Source organism: Melopsittacus undulatus, chromosome 2 (assembly GCF_012275295.1).
Source record: "Melopsittacus undulatus isolate bMelUnd1 chromosome 2, bMelUnd1.mat.Z, whole genome shotgun sequence".
Taxonomy (NCBI): Eukaryota; Metazoa; Chordata; class Aves; order Psittaciformes; family Psittaculidae; genus Melopsittacus; species Melopsittacus undulatus.
Window position 1 is genome coordinate 94842193 of NC_047528.1, and position 18925 is coordinate 94861117.

General features: G+C 39.6%; 1 protein-coding gene across 1 annotated transcript in view; it reads left to right on the top strand.

Moving 5' to 3' along the window:
• The window catches only part of GRIK1 (glutamate ionotropic receptor kainate type subunit 1), a 174693-nt gene that overhangs the window by 138333 nt on the left and 17435 nt on the right, over nt 1-18925 (top strand). Inside the window, exons 8-14 of the mRNA XM_034074032.1 lie at nt 579-686; nt 1458-1502; nt 4416-4529; nt 5698-5901; nt 6510-6733; nt 11936-12054; nt 16198-16415. Coding sequence (XP_033929923.1) covers nt 579-686; nt 1458-1502; nt 4416-4529; nt 5698-5901; nt 6510-6733; nt 11936-12054; nt 16198-16415 — 1032 coding nt within the window. The remainder of the gene's footprint in view (nt 1-578; nt 687-1457; nt 1503-4415; nt 4530-5697; nt 5902-6509; nt 6734-11935; nt 12055-16197; nt 16416-18925) is intronic.

Sequence of the window (18925 nt, forward strand, 5' to 3'; positions counted from 1 at the left end):
AAGCTTTGTGAAAGCTTTGGTAATATGGAATGGTTAGATACCTTCCTTCATTAAAGGTCTTCTGGGAACTCCCATTCAGCACTGATTGCCATCTGTTGCCCATTCATCATGGAGAACTCAAAAGGTCTTGGCCTGGGTAAAGAGGGTCACTCCAGCCAAGCTGGTGAATTTAGGCTCTTGTACTCCAAGGATCAGACCCAAAGCAGACTCAGTTTTTAATTTCTTAGTGAATTTTTATGAAGTGCAAAACTGTCCTGTCTTTGGACACATACAGGACACACTTTATTCTGTCTTTCTCTCTTTTCAGTGTATCTTTTTTATCCTGTACTAGACATAAGTAAATCAATGTATATAAAGTGTCACAAAGTTGTGTCTGATTGTAAACTGCAAAGCATATTGAGGAGAAACTAAAATAAAAAAGTTGAGGAAAGTGATTTTATCAAAGGAGCAAAGTCACATATGTTTAAAAAAATATTTGGAAGTGATCCAATAATACAGTTAATTTTAAATGCAATTTTATCATGGCTTCATTGTTCCTACTAATTGTTACAGGGAAGAGTGTTTTTGTGTTCACACAGGCGCGGTGGGATGGCCTGACAGGGCGCATAACCTTCAACAAAACGGATGGCTTACGGAAGGATTTTGATTTGGACATTATTAGCCTCAAGGAGGAAGGAACAGAAAAGGTAACTAGATCTTTTGTAAAACAATGACAAAAAGCTAATTTGACAGGGGCATAGGAAAATTCATTGTCCTCAGCTTAAGACTCCTGTGCTTGGGGTAAAAAACACTTTTTCCAAGATTATTTAAGTCAAAGTGAAAACAGAGCTACTAAGATTGATTTATTATTTTACAATGTGTACCTTACATTTTGAGGTGTGGGATAGGAATTTGGACTGGCAATAATTATATGAATGAAAATAATTATTTTAAGTGGACATTACCTTCAGTTCTCACCACTTGTAACCTGGTGTGGTAAACTCTTATAGAGAGGTAAACCCTAGTCTTATCTATGATTCTATGATCTTACATGTACTGCTTTTATTAAATGTGACATGAGGGAGAGAGGAAAGAAGGTGCTTGAATAGATAACCTTAACAAGAATTGAGATGTCAAAAATACACCATATTTTTCAGATTAGATTAGTTCTATTTCCCTTGCCCTGGCTCTCAGCCAGCAAACATGGGCTCTCAATGGGCAGCATCAAGCTCCTTTCACCACCACCTAGGAGGTGGCTGCTCTGAGTGTCTAAAAGATCCCTAATACAGGTATTGCCACCAGCTCATGTCAGCTGGAGACAGCATTGTCCTTTGCTCTGTGTACACTGTCTTGACTCCGAATGATAATTGCTGATGGGTTAATTGAGGCTTTAAATGTAATTACTCCCACACAGCTCTCCAGACTGATTCTCTTTTCATTTTTAATGAAGCACTCTGTTTATTTTTCTCTGTACAAAGGCTGCTGGCGAGGTTTCTAATCATTTATATAAAGTGTGGAAGAAGGTTTGTACACAGACAGGTGATGCAAAAAACCTTGGGCTGGGTCTTCAGACTCATCCTTCAGGTTTTGAAAGTGACTTATATTGCAGTTTAGAGACAACAGTCTACCAGAGATTACGATTTTTTTCTGGTAGAATAAGTTTCACCCCAACTTGAGACACTGTAATCCCAAATAGTACGCCTTTGATAGCATTCAGCTTTTTCACCAAAATATTTTTGTAATTATTATTTTTTTTTGGGGGAGCTGTGATTTTCCCCTCTGACTGGAGGCTCCTGGTTACAGCAAAAGCAGCTCTTTTCTTAATTGTTACCCTTCCCAATTCACCTAAAATTTACCATGAATGGTAAATTTACATGTTTTTGAATGTGTATTAGCATCAGCAGCAAGGACTGTTTCAACATGCAAGATTGGGGAAGTTTTTGCCTCCCACAAATACGCACTATGCAGGCAATGTTCAAGCATTGTTGACTCAAAATTTTGACAAGTGTGTTATTAGCTTCTTACAGAAAATAATACAGATGATTAAGTGGGTGCTCTCATTCACTAACATATGGAAATTGGAACTAAGCCTGTTTATAAAAGATCTAAATTACCCCAGGAATCTAATCCCTTTTTTAAATGTGAGGTTCCTCTGCCTAGTGGAAAAGGCACCTAAGTGGGAGTCAGAGACAAGCTCCACATGTTGCTCCCCACTGGATGTACAACCCACAGCTGCCATTCTGTAAGAAGATAACAACCACATTAATCATGCTTAAAGTGTTCTGCAGTCACAAGGTAAAAATTTCTTATAATGCTTAGAATTATATTTTTTACGTATTTCACACAGATCTCACAATTTTCTGCCCCTCCTATATACACAGTTAAAAAAGATTCTGGTTTGGTGTTGTTTTGGGAGGGATTTTAATGCTACAGAATAAACCAGTGTAAAACAACCTATAGTACTCTTTTTGTGATCTTATAAAGCACATGCTTAATAACCTTGTTTTAATCTTCAGTGAATCAGGCTAAGGCCGCCATTTCCCTCATTGCTGGTGAATACATCATCCTACCTGACATGCAGAACACTGTTGGACCAATCTCACTTTTGACTCTTGGCATTTTGTGTTACGCTGAATTGATTTAAACCAAATTACAATTGGTTCAAAGCACAGGCCTGCTGAGAAGGGCATATGACACCTCTCAAACTTGTCACTAAACTGCAATAACTCCCCTGGATTCACCATAGCAATGTACTACCTTGACCTCGTTCTTCCAGTGCCCCTCCAACCTCCTCCATCACTCTAATCAAGGTTGACCTGCAGTGTCATTCTTTTACCCAGACCTATAGTGGTATCCTGGTGTATTTTGTATGCACTGTGACTGTGTTGTTCCATGTTCTTAATGGTTGTTCTCCTCTTCCCTGCTGCCAGCCAATAAAAGCATTATCAAGTCAGTAACAACGAGCAGAATGGCTTTTGATTAACTCAGCCAACCTGGTGCAAATCCAAGGACACTGGTTACTTACTATATTCTTGGCACTCGCTATCATAACACCCAACATCCAGTGTACTTCCTAGATCAGTTTCCCAACATGATCTAGTTTTGGAAACAAAGGGAATGACTGACAATGCTTGCAAAAAATAATTTTTAGAAATGGCATCCAGTGACACAAACCCAAAGTCTGTTTGAAATGATTCTGTCATTACTCCACATCCACAGTCAGCATGAACAAACTAATCTGCTGGATTTGGTACAAAGGCAGTGCCATCTCTGCCTCAGCTAACAGCCAAAGAAAAAGAGTCCAGCCTGTGTCTGAAATGACTGAGCATATAACAGCAGATAAAGACCTCCAGTACAGAGAATAAATGGGTTTTGTCTCAGACTTACTTGGCAGCTTTGGTGGCGATCCCAGCAGGGAGGATCTGAAAGCAGATCCCTCCTGGGTAGAGCTGAAACATACTGGCAGAGCCACGTGGTGAAGAGCTCTGTGGATAGGCAATGTCAGTCCCCCAGGCCATCCTTCTGGTGCTTTCCACAAATGTCCAATACCAGCCAAATTTCCTGAGCCAGCTCCTTGCCTGGAGTTTTCTCACGTCAGCCCTTAGCCATGCTGTATATGTAAATCCAAATGCAAAAAAACCCTGAATATGCTTTCAGGCTGTGCTTATGTTAAGTAAATATTTACCTGAACAAATTAGCATGGTTATAATTTCTGCCCTTATGAGGTGTATATCCAGATCCACTGAAACCATGAAGATCTTTCCCTTGAGGCTTCTGATTGGGCATTAAATAATGTAATTCTTCACTACCTCTAAGGCTAGAAAGGAATTTGGCCTTTTATATTTACTGAACAAATATTGGTCAATGTGTACAATGGTATCCCTTTGTAGCTCTGTCATATATAGTAGCAAGAAATGACAGAATAATCTTTGCTAAACCTGCTGAGGGAACAATGGAAGCAAAAGGCCAGTGCATCCATCAGTCTGCTTTGACATACTTATTCAAGCTTTTAATCTGTTGTGTTGGAAGAGAGAGGTCTTGCCATATGTTTCAACTCTACCATTTGCAAAACAACCAAAAAAAATTATAGAAATAGACATTTGACATTTTTTAGGAGGAAACAGAGCCAATATGTTCCACTTTTGTAGCAAATTGGCTAATACACCACTGTATTGGCATGACTTATATTCTTACAGCTCATTCATTCCCACCTGCTTTTGAAAGGGTGGTATGTTCCCTGTGTTTTCTGAATCAGTCATTTGATGTTGCTGCCTTACTCGGACCTACAGCCTTTTCCCTTCTCTAGCATTCCGTACTGCTGGTGTCTCTTTCTGTGGTGGCTAGAGCCAGTGCATTCTTTCTAGGCAGTAAGCATTTAGGGAAATGTTTTGGCTCGCTGTAGCCAGGCAGACACTTACCTGCTCTCTTGTGTGCAGATTGGGGTTTGGAACTCATACAGTGGCCTTAACATGACAGACAGCAACAAGGACCGATCGACCAACATCACGGATTCCTTGGCTAACCGGACACTTATCGTCACCACCATTTTGGTAAGTCTCACTGTGTAGAGGTGCCACTATCACCTACAGCCATGCCATGGGATGCAGGTATTGCTGATGAGTGCAGGGCTCTCTGTGGTTGCCTTTAGCACCTCCTCCCTGCACTCCACAGCTGTTTTCCTCTTCACTAAACAATGCTTTGTTAAACTATCTGTTTTCAAGCAATTGTTTTGATTTCGACTCACAATAGACATACACATTTATCTAACCACAAGATTGATTCAAAAATATCCCATTGCCAATGAAAGACTGTTAGGAATCTCTCCTTCCAAAATTGTACAGCTTACTTCAATATTTCAGAGATGAATCCTGCATACTTTTCTTCCCAGAAACATTAACACACAGTTTTATTGTCAGTGCTCATACATCCTTCCTTTTTACTGAAAAAGAAATGACAAGGACATACAGAAAGTAGCAAACTGCAGATAGACAGATTATGTCCCTACTATGATAGATGGAAAATATGCAATGGGGTATTCACGAGTTGTTCTGCCTTGTGCTTTCTGCCTGGTCAGTAACGTCATTTTTTAAATTGTTCTGCCTAATTCCTCAGGAGGAGGGGAAGAGCTCAAGGGCTCCCATTACACTCCTTTTCTATTGCCAGGGATCTTTTGCTACATTAAACTGCAGAAACCTGCTTGCCCAGATCTTCTACCCAAAATGCTTTAAAAAGAAAAACAGCAAGGTACTTTGCAATCTACCTATGCTGTTCTCCATTCTCCCATGTGAATACATGCTCAACTCATTTTTTTTCCAATAGAGATCAATTACTCACATAATATAACATTTTAGGTTCCTCTTATGGTTATTTTTCTGTTATTTAGGCTTTTCTCTCCTTCAATATCCCTTCCTGTCCTTTAGGGTGAGACAATGTACAGATCTCAGGTCTGATTTTGAAGCTGCTAAGCACTACTTTAATTAAAGCTCCTGGGAGCTATGAATGATCTGTTCTGCTGAAAATTAGGCGCCTTATGCTTATTATTAACTGATTCAGTCAATTTATTAACACACCTAAACCAGCTTTTAATGGACACAGTAAATTACTGGTTTACATCTAATTTTAATCCACTTATAAAATATTAGGATAATTTAGGGAAACTGGTATAATCTGAAACAAACCTAATTTCTATTGCTACATGTCTATTCTCTTTTTCTATAGGAAGATCCCTATGTTATGTACAAGAAGTCTGACAAGCCCTTGTATGGAAATGACAGATTTGAGGGTTATTGCCTGGACTTACTAAAAGAGCTGTCAAATATTTTAGGCTTCATCTATGAGGTCAAACTAGTTTCTGATGGTAAATATGGAGCCCAGAATGACAAAGGAGAGTGGAATGGGATGGTCAAAGAACTCATAGATCATGTAAGATTGAATCCTTCTCTCTTTATTCTTCTTTTAAAATACCTATTGTATTTTATATGAACCCAACCCAAACATGTTTGCTTTAGTTTTAGAGCCATTACTCTTTCTGTATTGCCACTTAACAGAGTACGAAGTCACATTAGTACATCTGTACCAACAGTTTGCAGGTGTGGTGGGGAAAACCTCCATCTCCAGTGGGGCAGTGGGCACTAGCATGGGTCCTGCCACCCTTCAGCTACAAATTTGAGCTGCAAAGGCTGAGCTTCCAGCTCACTTCTGCTCAGTGGCTGCCTCTGATCTGTAGATATAGTCTCTACCCAAGTGCTCTGGCAGTTCTTGCTCAGTCTTCCCTGTTGCACAGGACCAGGCTTCATGTCCCTGGTCATACCTATCCTACTCACATGAAAGTCACAAATGTCCCTCTGCCTGCAAAAAGATGAAACAGAATATCATGTATCAAATAATACCCTAGCAATGTTAAATTTTGTCATATGGATTTATAGTAAAATTTAGTTTAGTTTTTAATGCTTGGGGGAAAAAAATGGAGGAATATTATTGCATTTGCTGAATATGAAAAAGAATGAATATTTTCCCATTTGTGATTTCAGAAAGCTGATCTGGCTGTTGCTCCTCTCACTATTACCTATGTAAGAGAGAAAGTAATTGATTTTTCCAAGCCCTTCATGACACTGGGAATCAGTATCTTGTACCGGAAGCCCAATGGGACAAACCCTGGAGTTTTCTCCTTTTTAAACCCTCTTTCTCCTGATATTTGGATGTATGTTCTCCTAGCCTGCCTTGGAGTCAGTTGTGTCCTCTTTGTCATTGCAAGGTAAGTTAAAGACTTAGTTTTAGGTGTATTCACATGAAGTACCTCTCCTCCCATAGGTAATGCATGGGCTCTTCAAAACAGATATAGCATGATAGTATCCTAAGGGATTTATCCCATCCTAAAACATAACGTTCTAGAAAGTCTCTTGGTATTCTTTCTACTATCACTTTTATATATTGCAATGTGATGAGATTTTACTTTCCTTAAGGGCTGAATGGAGAGAAATATCCGATGAAATGTGCCATCTTCTCTTTGTCAGTATGCAACACCTCAGCAGACTACATGTTGAAAAGCAGTTTGTATTACTTACATATAAGTACTTCTCTTTTCCACTAACAGTGCACACAATTAAAAGGTAAGAAAGGGGATGTGAACATATCTTTGCTGAAGGATGCCAATTAGCTCAGCTAATTTCCCCTTGAAAATATGAGATAATGTGACTGGGAACTTGAGGGGACAATCTGCAAGGTGAAGTATACCCAAAACTCTCCCCCAGCGTTGTCCTGAGGTGTGCACCCTGTCTGTCAATGGCAAGTCTCCAGTGATGTCCCTATTCAAAACCAGCAGGAAATAAGCACATACGTACCACTTTTCCAAATGAAGCTAAAGCTTATAAAGTCCTCAAAGGCAGGTATGCCACAAAGTTTCTGATCAAGTGGACAGCACTGACAGCTCCAGAGGGTCTCAGTGTATTCTATGTACTCTGTACTTTTAAGCCTTATCATTAGGCTTAAAACTCTAAACATCTGATACAGTTTCAAAAACTGAATATAAGCTACTTATCATGGCCTTAGAGACCATGGACCACAATCAGAGTCAGTTGCTCTAGGGCTTTGAACAAGAGCAAACCAAGTGTGAAGAAAATGAACTTAGAAACTTGTCAGAAGGAACTGGTCATTTGAGGCATACATTTTTCTATACTCCTGAATAAACCTGGGCTCCAAACTGGCTTATTTATTGTACTTTTCTTCAGCTAGTGGCCTTGGAATTTCATTTCCAACTCTATTTGATCTCATTCTATCCTTCATTTTTCCATTTTTATGATTTAAAACATAAATGTTTTTATAAGTGCCTCACAGAGATTCATGTTTTGGTTCGTTTTACTGAGGATCCCTAATTAACCCTATCCCCACTCTATTACGTATTGTTTTGTATATACAAAAATATATTCTATATTAATAAACTATATGGAAAATAGCCTGAGAAAACATTTATATTATGAAATATAAGAACCAAAGTAATGTGTCATTGGAAGTCCACACATTCACATCACTATAATAGCAACAGGAATGCTGCAGTTTTTATTGCAACTGATGGCATTCGTCTTTAAGAAGTCTGCATTAATGTATATATTCCAATGTATATATATACACATACCTAATTCAAAGGTCATAAAATAATTGTAATCTGAATCATCAATTCTGATAACATAACATATTGTTCCTGGCTTTCACTTCTGTCTGAGCCAGGTCAAATTAAGCTCTTACTGCTTTTCCTCCAGTTCACTTGCTTTATTTTAATCAAAAGACACAGTCCTGCAAACACTTCAGTTACACAGGCAGTTCTGCTGAGAGCAACCGGCCTCAGCCATGCCTTTCTCTGTGGTCCACTGAACAACCCTTGTTCCAGGTGGATGATCTGTGTGAATCCTTTGGTTGTTTGCGTGTTTCTATACTGGTACCAAAGCACAGAAATTAGTGGAATTTTCTTTTGCTTTAAATAGATGGAAATGTGAAGAAGAAGGAGAGAATTAGAGGGGGAGAGGTCATGGGTTAAGTTGTTAGTGTTGGCCCTAGGTGAAAGAAAGAGTTTATCCATCCTTGGCAGCTATGGAACAGTATACAATTAGTCATGACTTCCCAGAGGCTTTTGCAGTGGCTCACTGTACCATAAATAATAACTCTTACTGTAAGCAAATCATGATCTCATTCATGACTAATATTAAATCTGCTCGACTGTGACAGACTGACTTTTCTGCAGTTGTGTGCCAAGACTAAAAACATCCCTCAGTCCCCTCCACCTCAGGACAGGCAAAAGGGAAAACAAAACATGTGTTACCCTCAGTGCTTCTATTTTTTAAAATAACAGCAGCAAGTTTGCAGGAATAATAAGCATCAGGGTCCTTTGCGTGCTCCAGAGCTGCCTACACATAGATGCATGGCCAGGAGCAAACCAAAGGGAAATGCACAGTGCTTACAAGTCATCAGCTGTGAAACCTGTTTGCTTTTCTTTCTTGGCTGTTAAATATTGCTCCAAATCCCAGTGTAGTCTTTGGGTAAATCTATAGGTTTGCCCTGTGTAACTGTGTTTTGTTTTGTTTCTGAAATCTTTCTAAAAAGCAGTGATTCCAGGACCAGTGTAACTAATGAAGCCTGATTTCCCTACAGATTTGTGTCTCATGGCGGATTGTGATCGCCAATTGAAGTTTGTCTGTCTGCTTTCTGTGCAGCTGAAGGATTTATAGGTGATCTTTCCCACATGGATTAACTGAAACATAACAAGTTCTCAGCTCATCCTGCAGCTTCTCTCCTATTGGGGCTACTACTGCAATGTTTCACAACACTTGCAGGAGCACAATAACCTCTAATGCCTCTACCTATTTATCAAATGTGGTTAGAATTAGCTAAAAAATTTATGTGTCATTAAAGGTCTAGAACCACACACATTCATAACACACAGCAGAAAATGTGACTTGTAACAACTTCAATATATCAAGTTTGTATATCATTCTCATAATCCACCTATTTTAGGAAAAGAGGAAAAGAACGTACTAGTTCAGCAAAACAGTTAACGTAATTTTCTGAATATTCAATTATTTTCTGACACTTTTTGGAACTGATGCCTAAAAGCAGCACCTAATTATATTGCAACTACATAAGCTGAAGTACACAAAATTGTGTTCACATGTCATCTTAATTTACTTTACACTTTATAAATTTTGATTTATTCTAAGAAGCTAAGCTATTCTTACAGTCCATGTCTAGACCTGCTCTAGATATATCAAGATTATTGTAACATTTGCCAAGTATTTAAGCAAATATTGTTATACTGGCATTAAGAACCTCAAGAAGCATCCACTTTTAAACACTACCACAGTTAACTTAAAGAGTTAACAATATTTTGACATTAGTTCATGGAAGACAAACACTCAGGAATAATTTTCATAGATTGGGATAATCTCCCTGTTATTTCTTCAGACTTTTCAGCAGCTGAAAAATTTCTTATTTGTCTTTGAGCCTTATGTAGCTGTCATTGTTATAATAATTTTTAAACTCAAGCACTGAAGTTTTTATCACTGTGAAGCATTAGAGACTGACAAAACTCTGTTTACTAAGTACACTGGCAGTGAATGAACAAGGTATTTTCTGCCGAAATTTCCCTTTACTGCTAGTGCCATATCAGCTATGCTGTTGATGTCAATGATGCTAGAGCTAGGTTACTGAGGTAACCACCAGTGGTGAATAATGTCACACAGGGCCTATATAAAAAGGTGCTTAGGTGACTTTGAGCATCTCAACTCTGTCAGAAGCCTCAGCACAGCTGCTGCTGAAGGCTGGAAAGAGGAGAAATGACCAGGAAAGCAGAAGGCCTGAGCAGTGAAATAGAGCTGAATTGTAAGCCAGCATCTTCTCAGAGCTCAGCAAACCAGTAGAAACACAGGAAGAAAATTGGCTTTTGTTTCAAAGAGAAAAATAAATATATACCTTAGTAGGACATTAAAATACATACCCAGAGCTTTAAAAATCTTTCCAGTCTGGCATAAAGAGTTTTTCTGACAAAATTTCACTGCCAATTTCTAGCAATGGATGTTTTGCTCTTTTGGTGATGGAGATATGTGCATCCAACCTGCTGAATGTGATGGCTGTCTCAAACAATGCAAGATCCCAGCCTTGGACTTTCCAGTTAGGTCAGGCAAAGTTATGTGTACATCTTCTTATTGTCCTGTTTTAACACTCCGGGATCCTGTGGGTAAATGCTCCTCATGGGACCTCTTCACTTTTATGGCAGTTGGCAGCTCAGGCAACCTACAGGCCTTAATTTTGGGTCTCTTATTAAGTATGTGTTTCCCTGTGTGTGCATAAACTGAGTTGGGAACAATTTCGTTACTACACAACAGTTATTTGCATTACTCCAGCACAAATTTAAAGCATATAACTTGGTGATTGTATGCAGAACTGTTGTATCTTGCACCTGAAAACTGTATTTTTTTACGATTTGAATACTGTTGTACTAGAAATGGTAATATTGTGCAGCTAATGACATCCTTAGCTACACACTGTTTCAATTAGTGGGTTCATTATTATCGGAGTTCATTACTTCAGCTAAGCAAGGCACTCTGCTTGCAACCGTGCGTAAATTCAATGCTTAATTATATTGTTGAAGCAGTAATTAAAATATATTGGCCTGGCATTGCCAATTAAAGCTATATTCATAAGCTTCATGAGAAAGAATGCAAGCCATACAACAGTGGGAAACAACAGCAGGCAAGGCACCTTGGGGAGAAATGGTCCTTAATGTAACTCTGCCAAATATCCAGAGCAGAAGGGGCACTGCTTGCAGTTACAGGACGGTGTGTAGGGAATAGAGGGAGTTCTTCCATTAAGGCAATCCACCACATAATTTTCTCTCAGAAACACTGACAACATGGTCCTATGGCTTTCAGGCACTACAGTTGCTCCTAAACACCTTCAAACCATTGGCAATCTTTTCTTTCGCTCCCATGACAGCCTTGAGCAGGGAGAGCACATTCAGCATCAAGCATCTCAGTTACAGACAGCAAATGATGGTTGCTTTTAGAGGGCTTTTACTCCTCCATTATTTTCTAAGTGCTATTGCAAGGAGCAGCTACATGGCTTCGAGTTTTTTTTCTGCTCCTGTGAATGTCTGTCTGCCAGTAGTGCAGGCAGGGAAACTGTGGGGTGTTGCAGCAGCCTCACCCTTGAGGACTCTTGAGAGTGGGAGGAGTAAGGGAGTAACCTTTTGCTAGATCTGGGACTGTGCAAACAGCTTTTGGCATTGCAGTGCTGCTCCACGGCTCACACAAGGCAGCTGCAGGACATCCCACAGACAGCCTTTCAGCTGAGGTTTCCTTTTCCTTGCTTCCTTCATCAGCCTCCTCACTTTGTGCATTGTTCAGCAGGTTTGCTGCCACTGTATGTACTCTACTTGATGTTTACAGATTGTTTCTGTTAACTGCCACAGGTTTACACCATATGAATGGTATAACCCCCACCCGTGCAACCCAGACTCAGATGTGGTGGAAAACAATTTTACTTTACTAAATAGTTTCTGGTTTGGAGTTGGAGCTCTCATGCAGCAAGGTACACCGGTTACACTTCATTATCGCACACATCCCACAGTCTGCTCAAGGGCTTCTGTGCTGGTAAACTCCACCCTCTGTAAATACAACTCATACTGTAAAACCTGATCTCAGAAACTCAGCAACAGAACAAAGGAAGAAAACGACGTGCCACTGCAACCGGGAGCAGGCAGAGGAGCGGAATAGCCCAGAATAGGGCTGCAGCAGAAGGAAGGAGAGGAAGCATCTGAGAGAAAGGGAAGCAGAAAGGGTCACATGGGAGTTTATGGGGCCAAAATGTAATATAATCGCAGAAGAGCTACAAGTGCTTCATGCTGAAGTTGAGTTTATTGGTATAAGAGGTTTGGAAATAGGAAGATGTTGGGCTCCATCCCAATGGAAACAGTAACAGCCTTAGCTATCCTAGAAAAACAGTTATAATTGCTGAACAACAACAACAAAGATGCTCTTTCTTCAGAAAGGTTGTTAAGTTTGTTGGCACTTGTCAAACACTTTGTCTAGAAACAAAACCAAACCTTTTTTTTTTATGGCTTTTCTGCAGGTATGGGTCCCATCCTTCTGTAAATGCATCCAACCTTAGAAGCATTAACTTTGCCCAGTCACAAGTTCCACAAGTTGATGATGATTTTGGAAACAGCTGACACTTAACTCAGTTGACAAGGAAAGGCAGTGAAGCTTACTCCATGTGGGAAGTCAAACAGATATGTGTACTAAACACATTTGGTTATGGCATATATGTTCTAAGGTTTCCAATTAAATCACTATTCACGAAAAATGGGGTCCACTGAAAAGAATGCAAATATTTTCTGTCAAACATTTCAAGTTGAATCAAAGCTGAACAAAAAAACTCCCACCCTGCTACAACAAGCAAAAACACAATTCAGAGGAAAGCCCAGCAGTACCTTGGTATTAAATCCCTAAACATTTAAGTAAGGAATATAAAACCATCTCTGCACTCATTCAGGTACAGTTTATTCTTCCCTCTTTAACAGACATGAGTAGCAGTGAAAAAAACAAGAGGAGGACTTTTTCATAAGCATGTTAGAGAATAAAGTTTGTATTTTATCTAAGATGCACTTGCTTTTATTGGTGCACTAATGTATGGACAGGAGCTTGATCATAGGAATTACTTTGAAGGGGTTGGATGCTTTATTCTTTTATTTTCTTTCCAACTTACAAGTAAAACACTGGCTGAGGTTTTACAGTATCAGGCAGGTGTGTGTATATAACTGTGATTGCCCTGTGTGTGAAAGTGCCCCAGGATTTTGTGTTTTGGTGTACTGCCTTTTTTTTGGAGTTTACCATCATCCACAGCAAACTGTGGGATGCAGTGTCTGCTCGTTACCACTACCTTGGGTACATGACAGTCAGCCCCAACCAGACTCTGCTTGTCTTTCAAGAAGATTAAAAACAAAGCAAAAGAAAGAAAGAAACAAAGAAAGAAAGAAAAACAAAGAAAGAAAGAAAGAAAAACATTTGTAAGGCAACACAAATGTTTCCATGTACAAACTTGTGGTGCGTGTGATTGTAAGTGCATCATCATTAATGTGAAGAGTTTGAACATGATGTGAATGGTTGTGACTCTGTATCTAGTGTTATGTTCTTTCTTGTTGGCAGCAGCTGCTTGTTGTGCTTGATTGGAAGCCACTTGTTATTAAATTTTAAAATGTGATGATCAGACTTTCTCTTTTCTACAGAGCGTGAGCAAAGTCTGGATCAGGATTGGCTGTCATGTCTGCCATTAAAAGGCACTAGAGAGACTTCAGCAAGTATTGTCTCTGACCCCGAGTCTTGCTAGCAACGCTTTTATTTAGACGTTACTTCCCCTGTTTTCCCCTGCAAGTCTCAGATGTGTTATGCCTACTCTGAAAGCATCCAAACAGGGCACATTTCATCCAATTCATTCAGAGAAACTATCACTTTCAGAAAGAAAAGCTACCCGTCAGAGCCCCAGTTCAGCCAGGCAGTGGGTCAGAACAGAAGTATCTGGTTGAGGAGAGTGCATAGGGTGAAGCTGGTGAGCATGGAACATATATTAATGCTTTTTGCTCACCTTGATGCCCTCAAAAATGCGAACACTGAAATAAGTGTTGGAGTGATCAAAAGAGATGCTGGCCACGCTTGGTTCAGCTGGGAGCAAAGTGTGCTCAGCACCTCACTAAAGCAAAACAGTAGCTCACTGCATAATTAATAGACTGTGGCATTTTGAGCTTAATTGTACTGAATGTATTCTGCTGATTTTTCACACACAACTTTTTTGCTAGAGGAAACCGCAGGAGATTTGGCATCTCACCCTACAAATTCAGCACATAGGTCTCCTTGCCTACTCTCTTCTGCTGCCAGAAGGCTGCACTGGCAGATTTCATGATTGCTTGTTGAGGTATCTGCAAGGTATCTGGCTATTATTCATTACTGGGATCTATATGTCAGAGCTAGGTATCGCATCAGGGTCCAAGTGTAGAAATTATATTTATATAGTTGTCTAAGCTTGACAGAAATAATACCTTCAGGATGACTTGAATCAGCACTCACAGAAGCCGGCTTTTGCAGGTCAACCTCAGCTTAGAAATAAACACACTTCTCCTGAGAGCAACAATACAATAAAGATTTCATTGTACTTAAAAAAATATAACCTGAAAAGCAAGAAAGTACAACAGACCACAAACATAAACCCATATAGAGCTGCAGCTCTTGAAACAAATATATTTGGACTCAAAAATTTCAAGTGAATTTTGCTTTTAGACTGCTGTTTAATTTGAAATCTGTCCAGCACCAGGACTGCAGAGGGCTGCACAAGCAGAGCATCTGCTCTCACAGTTTGGCAATTCTGTCAGCCTCCTCAAACCCTTGGGCTATGCTTAGCTTTGACCTTTAAGAGACATGTCTGTAAGTGTACAAAGCTAAGTTAAATCTGTTTGTGTTGTTTGGAAAGTTTTTACCCTTTTGGCCTTTGCCCCAAAAGTCACATTTAAATTTTTTCAAAGTCCAAAAATATTCTCAGTAACATGTTTAAATTTCTTACAGAAATCGTTAAATATCTGGGAAGAGATAATATGTCAACATGTTTTTCCAGTAATAGAAATATGTTTGTCACATCAAAGGATTTACGTGCTGAGATCTCTATTCACAGGCACTTAAGTTCTTTCTTAAGTCCATCCTTCATTAACAAAATAATTATGCAAAAGCCTTACTTTTTAAATCAAAAGTATTCAAGTGGCTGTGTAAATGCCTTACTGAACCAGATCCTTGAATCCCAATGAGCTAAGTTCGGTAGTGATGCCTGTAAAAAGAAAAACAGCATAAAATGTGCATCAGAATGCTTAGAAATGGAAGTACCTGTGTGGCTTAAATACAGTTTACCTGAGCTGTTTAGAAGCTGATTCAGTGTAATTAACTTCCACAGGTACTTTTCTGTAGGATTCTATGACAATAGCAGAGCACTTTGGCTTTTGTTGGTGACACGCAAGCAGATCTTCTAAAACCCTTTCAGCAATAATGAGTGTTAAATAACACTGGACAGAAACTGTATTGCCCTGTAGATCCAAAGGACACATCCATTCACCCTCTGAATTTTCAGATGTAAACCACACATTTATAATAAGATGTGTTCTGGGATTTTATCTCAGGTTCGCACAGGCCAGTAAGTTCAGTGGAGCTGTATTGATTGCCCTGTTTCTGCTTAGGTATGTCAGTAGGGTGCACAGGGCAGGTTTCTCTTGTATGGTAGTTCTGCCAGGTAATTTGTAACTAGAACAAGCATTGAAAAGAACAGCATTCTACTAAAGATCTCTGGTTAAAAAACTGATTACAGTATACTGGCAAAAAAAGATTCAGGAAATTGACAAAAATACTAGCATAGCTTGCTGGGGATGCAAGAGGTTAATATCACAATGAGCATTAGCTCAGAAATATAATGGGGCTTAGATCCAAGGATACTTCCATTTGTCATATATCATGGCATACATCCTCTTCACAGTGTGTTACCATTATAAATGTTAGCTGTGCATCTGTGAGATTACTGTTTAAATCATTTTATCATACTACAACTCATAATAGCATTCTGTGCCTAAAAACAGTCTGTGGTATCAGGAAAGGCATCTTTCAGCATCATTTTAATATGATTGTTTTGATGATATTGTAACAGGATCAGAGCTGATGCCCAAAGCTCTTTCTACCAGAATAGTTGGAGGAATATGGTGGTTTTTCACCTTAATCATAATCTCATCCTATACTGCCAACCTGGCTGCCTTCCTGACTGTGGAGAGGATGGAATCCCCCATTGATTCAGCAGATGATTTGGCAAAGCAAACCAAGATAGAGTACGGGGCCGTTAGAGACGGATCCACCATGACCTTCTTCAAGGTAAGATGGCATCAGCCAGCTCTGTACGGTTAGACTGTCTCATGGCCCTCCATCAATAAAATGGTGAGGTGAAATCACAACATTTGAAAGAATTAGCATCATAGGTAAATACACCATTTGCCCAAATCCATAGAGGATCCTTCAGCAATATTTATGTAAAAGATGAGAGATTTTCCCCTAAGACATATGGAGAAACAATCTGATGCTGTACTGTTGTGAGGGGCGAACCCATATCTTTGATGGGAAGACCTGAAGGGAATGGGGGAAAACACCTAGAGACATTCTGCTCCAGGTTGCTTCTCAGGGTGGGATCTCAGCTTCTTCCAGCCACTTGCCCAAGATCACTTCTGAAGGTCACATTTACACCTCAGGCAGTATAATTGCATGGCAATAATACAGTAAAATGCAAGTTTGTCCCTTTTTAAAAATGGTCCAGTGTTCAATACCACACACATTATTAATATACAGGCTACATGCACACATGATCACATCTGTAAGTAAAAAATCATTTTCTGTGGCTAATTGCTTTGTAGATAACTGCATTTATTTCCCATATTAGTATTAATTACATACAAAATGGATTAATCTCATAAAATGTCAGTGTGAAAGCAAACAAGCTATAAATATAGGATACACGTGCAAAAATCCTGTGACAATTAGAATTAATTAGCAGCTTCATCAGTAGTCTCAGCAGGGAAGTTAAACACTGAATGAACTCGTATCAACCTTTTCACCATAGTATCCAAGAATAGTGTTTATAGATAGTGAAATATGAGGTGCCTTTGAGGAGGATGAGACACTGTGGGGAAGCAGCATGTGGGGCAAAATAATACCTGTGCCATGCATGGTCCCTCTCCTCTGCTGCTCCAGCCCAAATCCCCTGCCCCACTTTAACCACAAGCCCTTATGCTTCTGCATGAGGCAAAATGCTTACGTATAAAAAGGATCTTGGCTAGGGTATTTGGGTCACCTCTCAAAACCAATAATGCTCATCAAGGATGTCCCATTAATGTAATAGATCTGATGGTAGGCTATCCCTGCTGGAGCTGTCAGGGATGAACTGCCCTTATAATGGCTCTCCTGTGGCTGAATAGAAACATTTCCACGCTGAAAGAAACACACAAACTACAGTATTTTTTCAGAGCCTAATAATAGTCAGTTCTTCAAATGATGAGCTGACATTTCCATTAAGATATGCTGGGAAACCCATATGAAGATATTCCTGGAAACTGCAGGGGAAAGGATCTATGCTACCTTTTGAAGGAGTCTGGGAAGCTCCCTTGGTTTAAGAGTTCTTCACTGCCCAAAGATAGTCACTGCTGCTGCTATTCTGAAATCAAATTCAGCATCAGAGAGAAATCTTCAAAGCCTGTTACTTCCATGTATGTTTAGAGGAAATAGCTCCTGAATTTCATGAGAAATTCAGAACAATTTCCTAGAGCTGCTTCCAGCTTCACACTGATTTTTTTTTCTGCACCATTAATCCCTGAGGTTAAAATTTGTAGGTTTAAAAGAATGCGAAACTTTATTAAAAAAAATGAACAAGGTTATTAAATACTTGTATGCTATAGATGCTAGCTTACTTGTACCTGAAATACATGTGTACACAAATGCAAGTGAAAGGATACTAGTGTTTTTACAGCATGGAGATGGATTCTCTGCAATAGTGAAGGTGAAATAGTGAAACATACATGAAAACCACAGTCTATCACACTTGTAAACCAGTGACATGTACATAGTGTTATAGAAAAGGTGATGTTATTTTTATTACAGAAGCCCTTCAGGAGTTTCACAAGATTAAGACTTCTTTATGCTCTCCAAAATTTAAAAAAATAAATAAAAATCACTGAGTAGGTCTCTGTACAATAGATACCATAGATACTTAGGTATGCAATAGGAATACTGTGTGCTCTGTGTGGACATATACTTCTTGACATAAGACAGCATCCCCTCACACACACACACATCAGTAAGAGACCTGGGAATTAGGAGAAGGCAAGGGTAAGGGTTTCTAGGCAGCAGTTTCTCTTGTGCCCATGTTGCATGTGCATTATGGTATAGTTTAGGAAAAAGCACCTTTTCCATACCAGTTTTAGAGAAGACACTTGAAATAACTCTGCGTTTTTCTGGGGAGCTGTGAAGTCCTGACCTGGCCTGGACAGTTTCTCCTGAGCTGTCCCATGGTGTGATGGACTCTAGGAGCACCCCACTTCCCAGAAGTACCCCCTGACAGCCGTACCCCTGTGATTCGAGGGCTAGAAGAGCTGAGCTGGGGTGAAAGTTGCTTTTCATGTTGGGCAGCCTCTGCTGCAGAGATGGTCCTGCCACCTGAGAGTGCTGATGTGATGGAAACAGGGAAAGCAGGGATCAGCACAAGCAGATGCAACAGCAGTAAAAAAATGTCCTGCAGGAGTGTGGTGCAGGGCTGGGTTGCAGTAAGGAAGGGTCATCATTTCAGGTGCTTCTTGTCTTGCAAGATTTGATTAAGCTAAAGGTTATGCCCTGTGCTT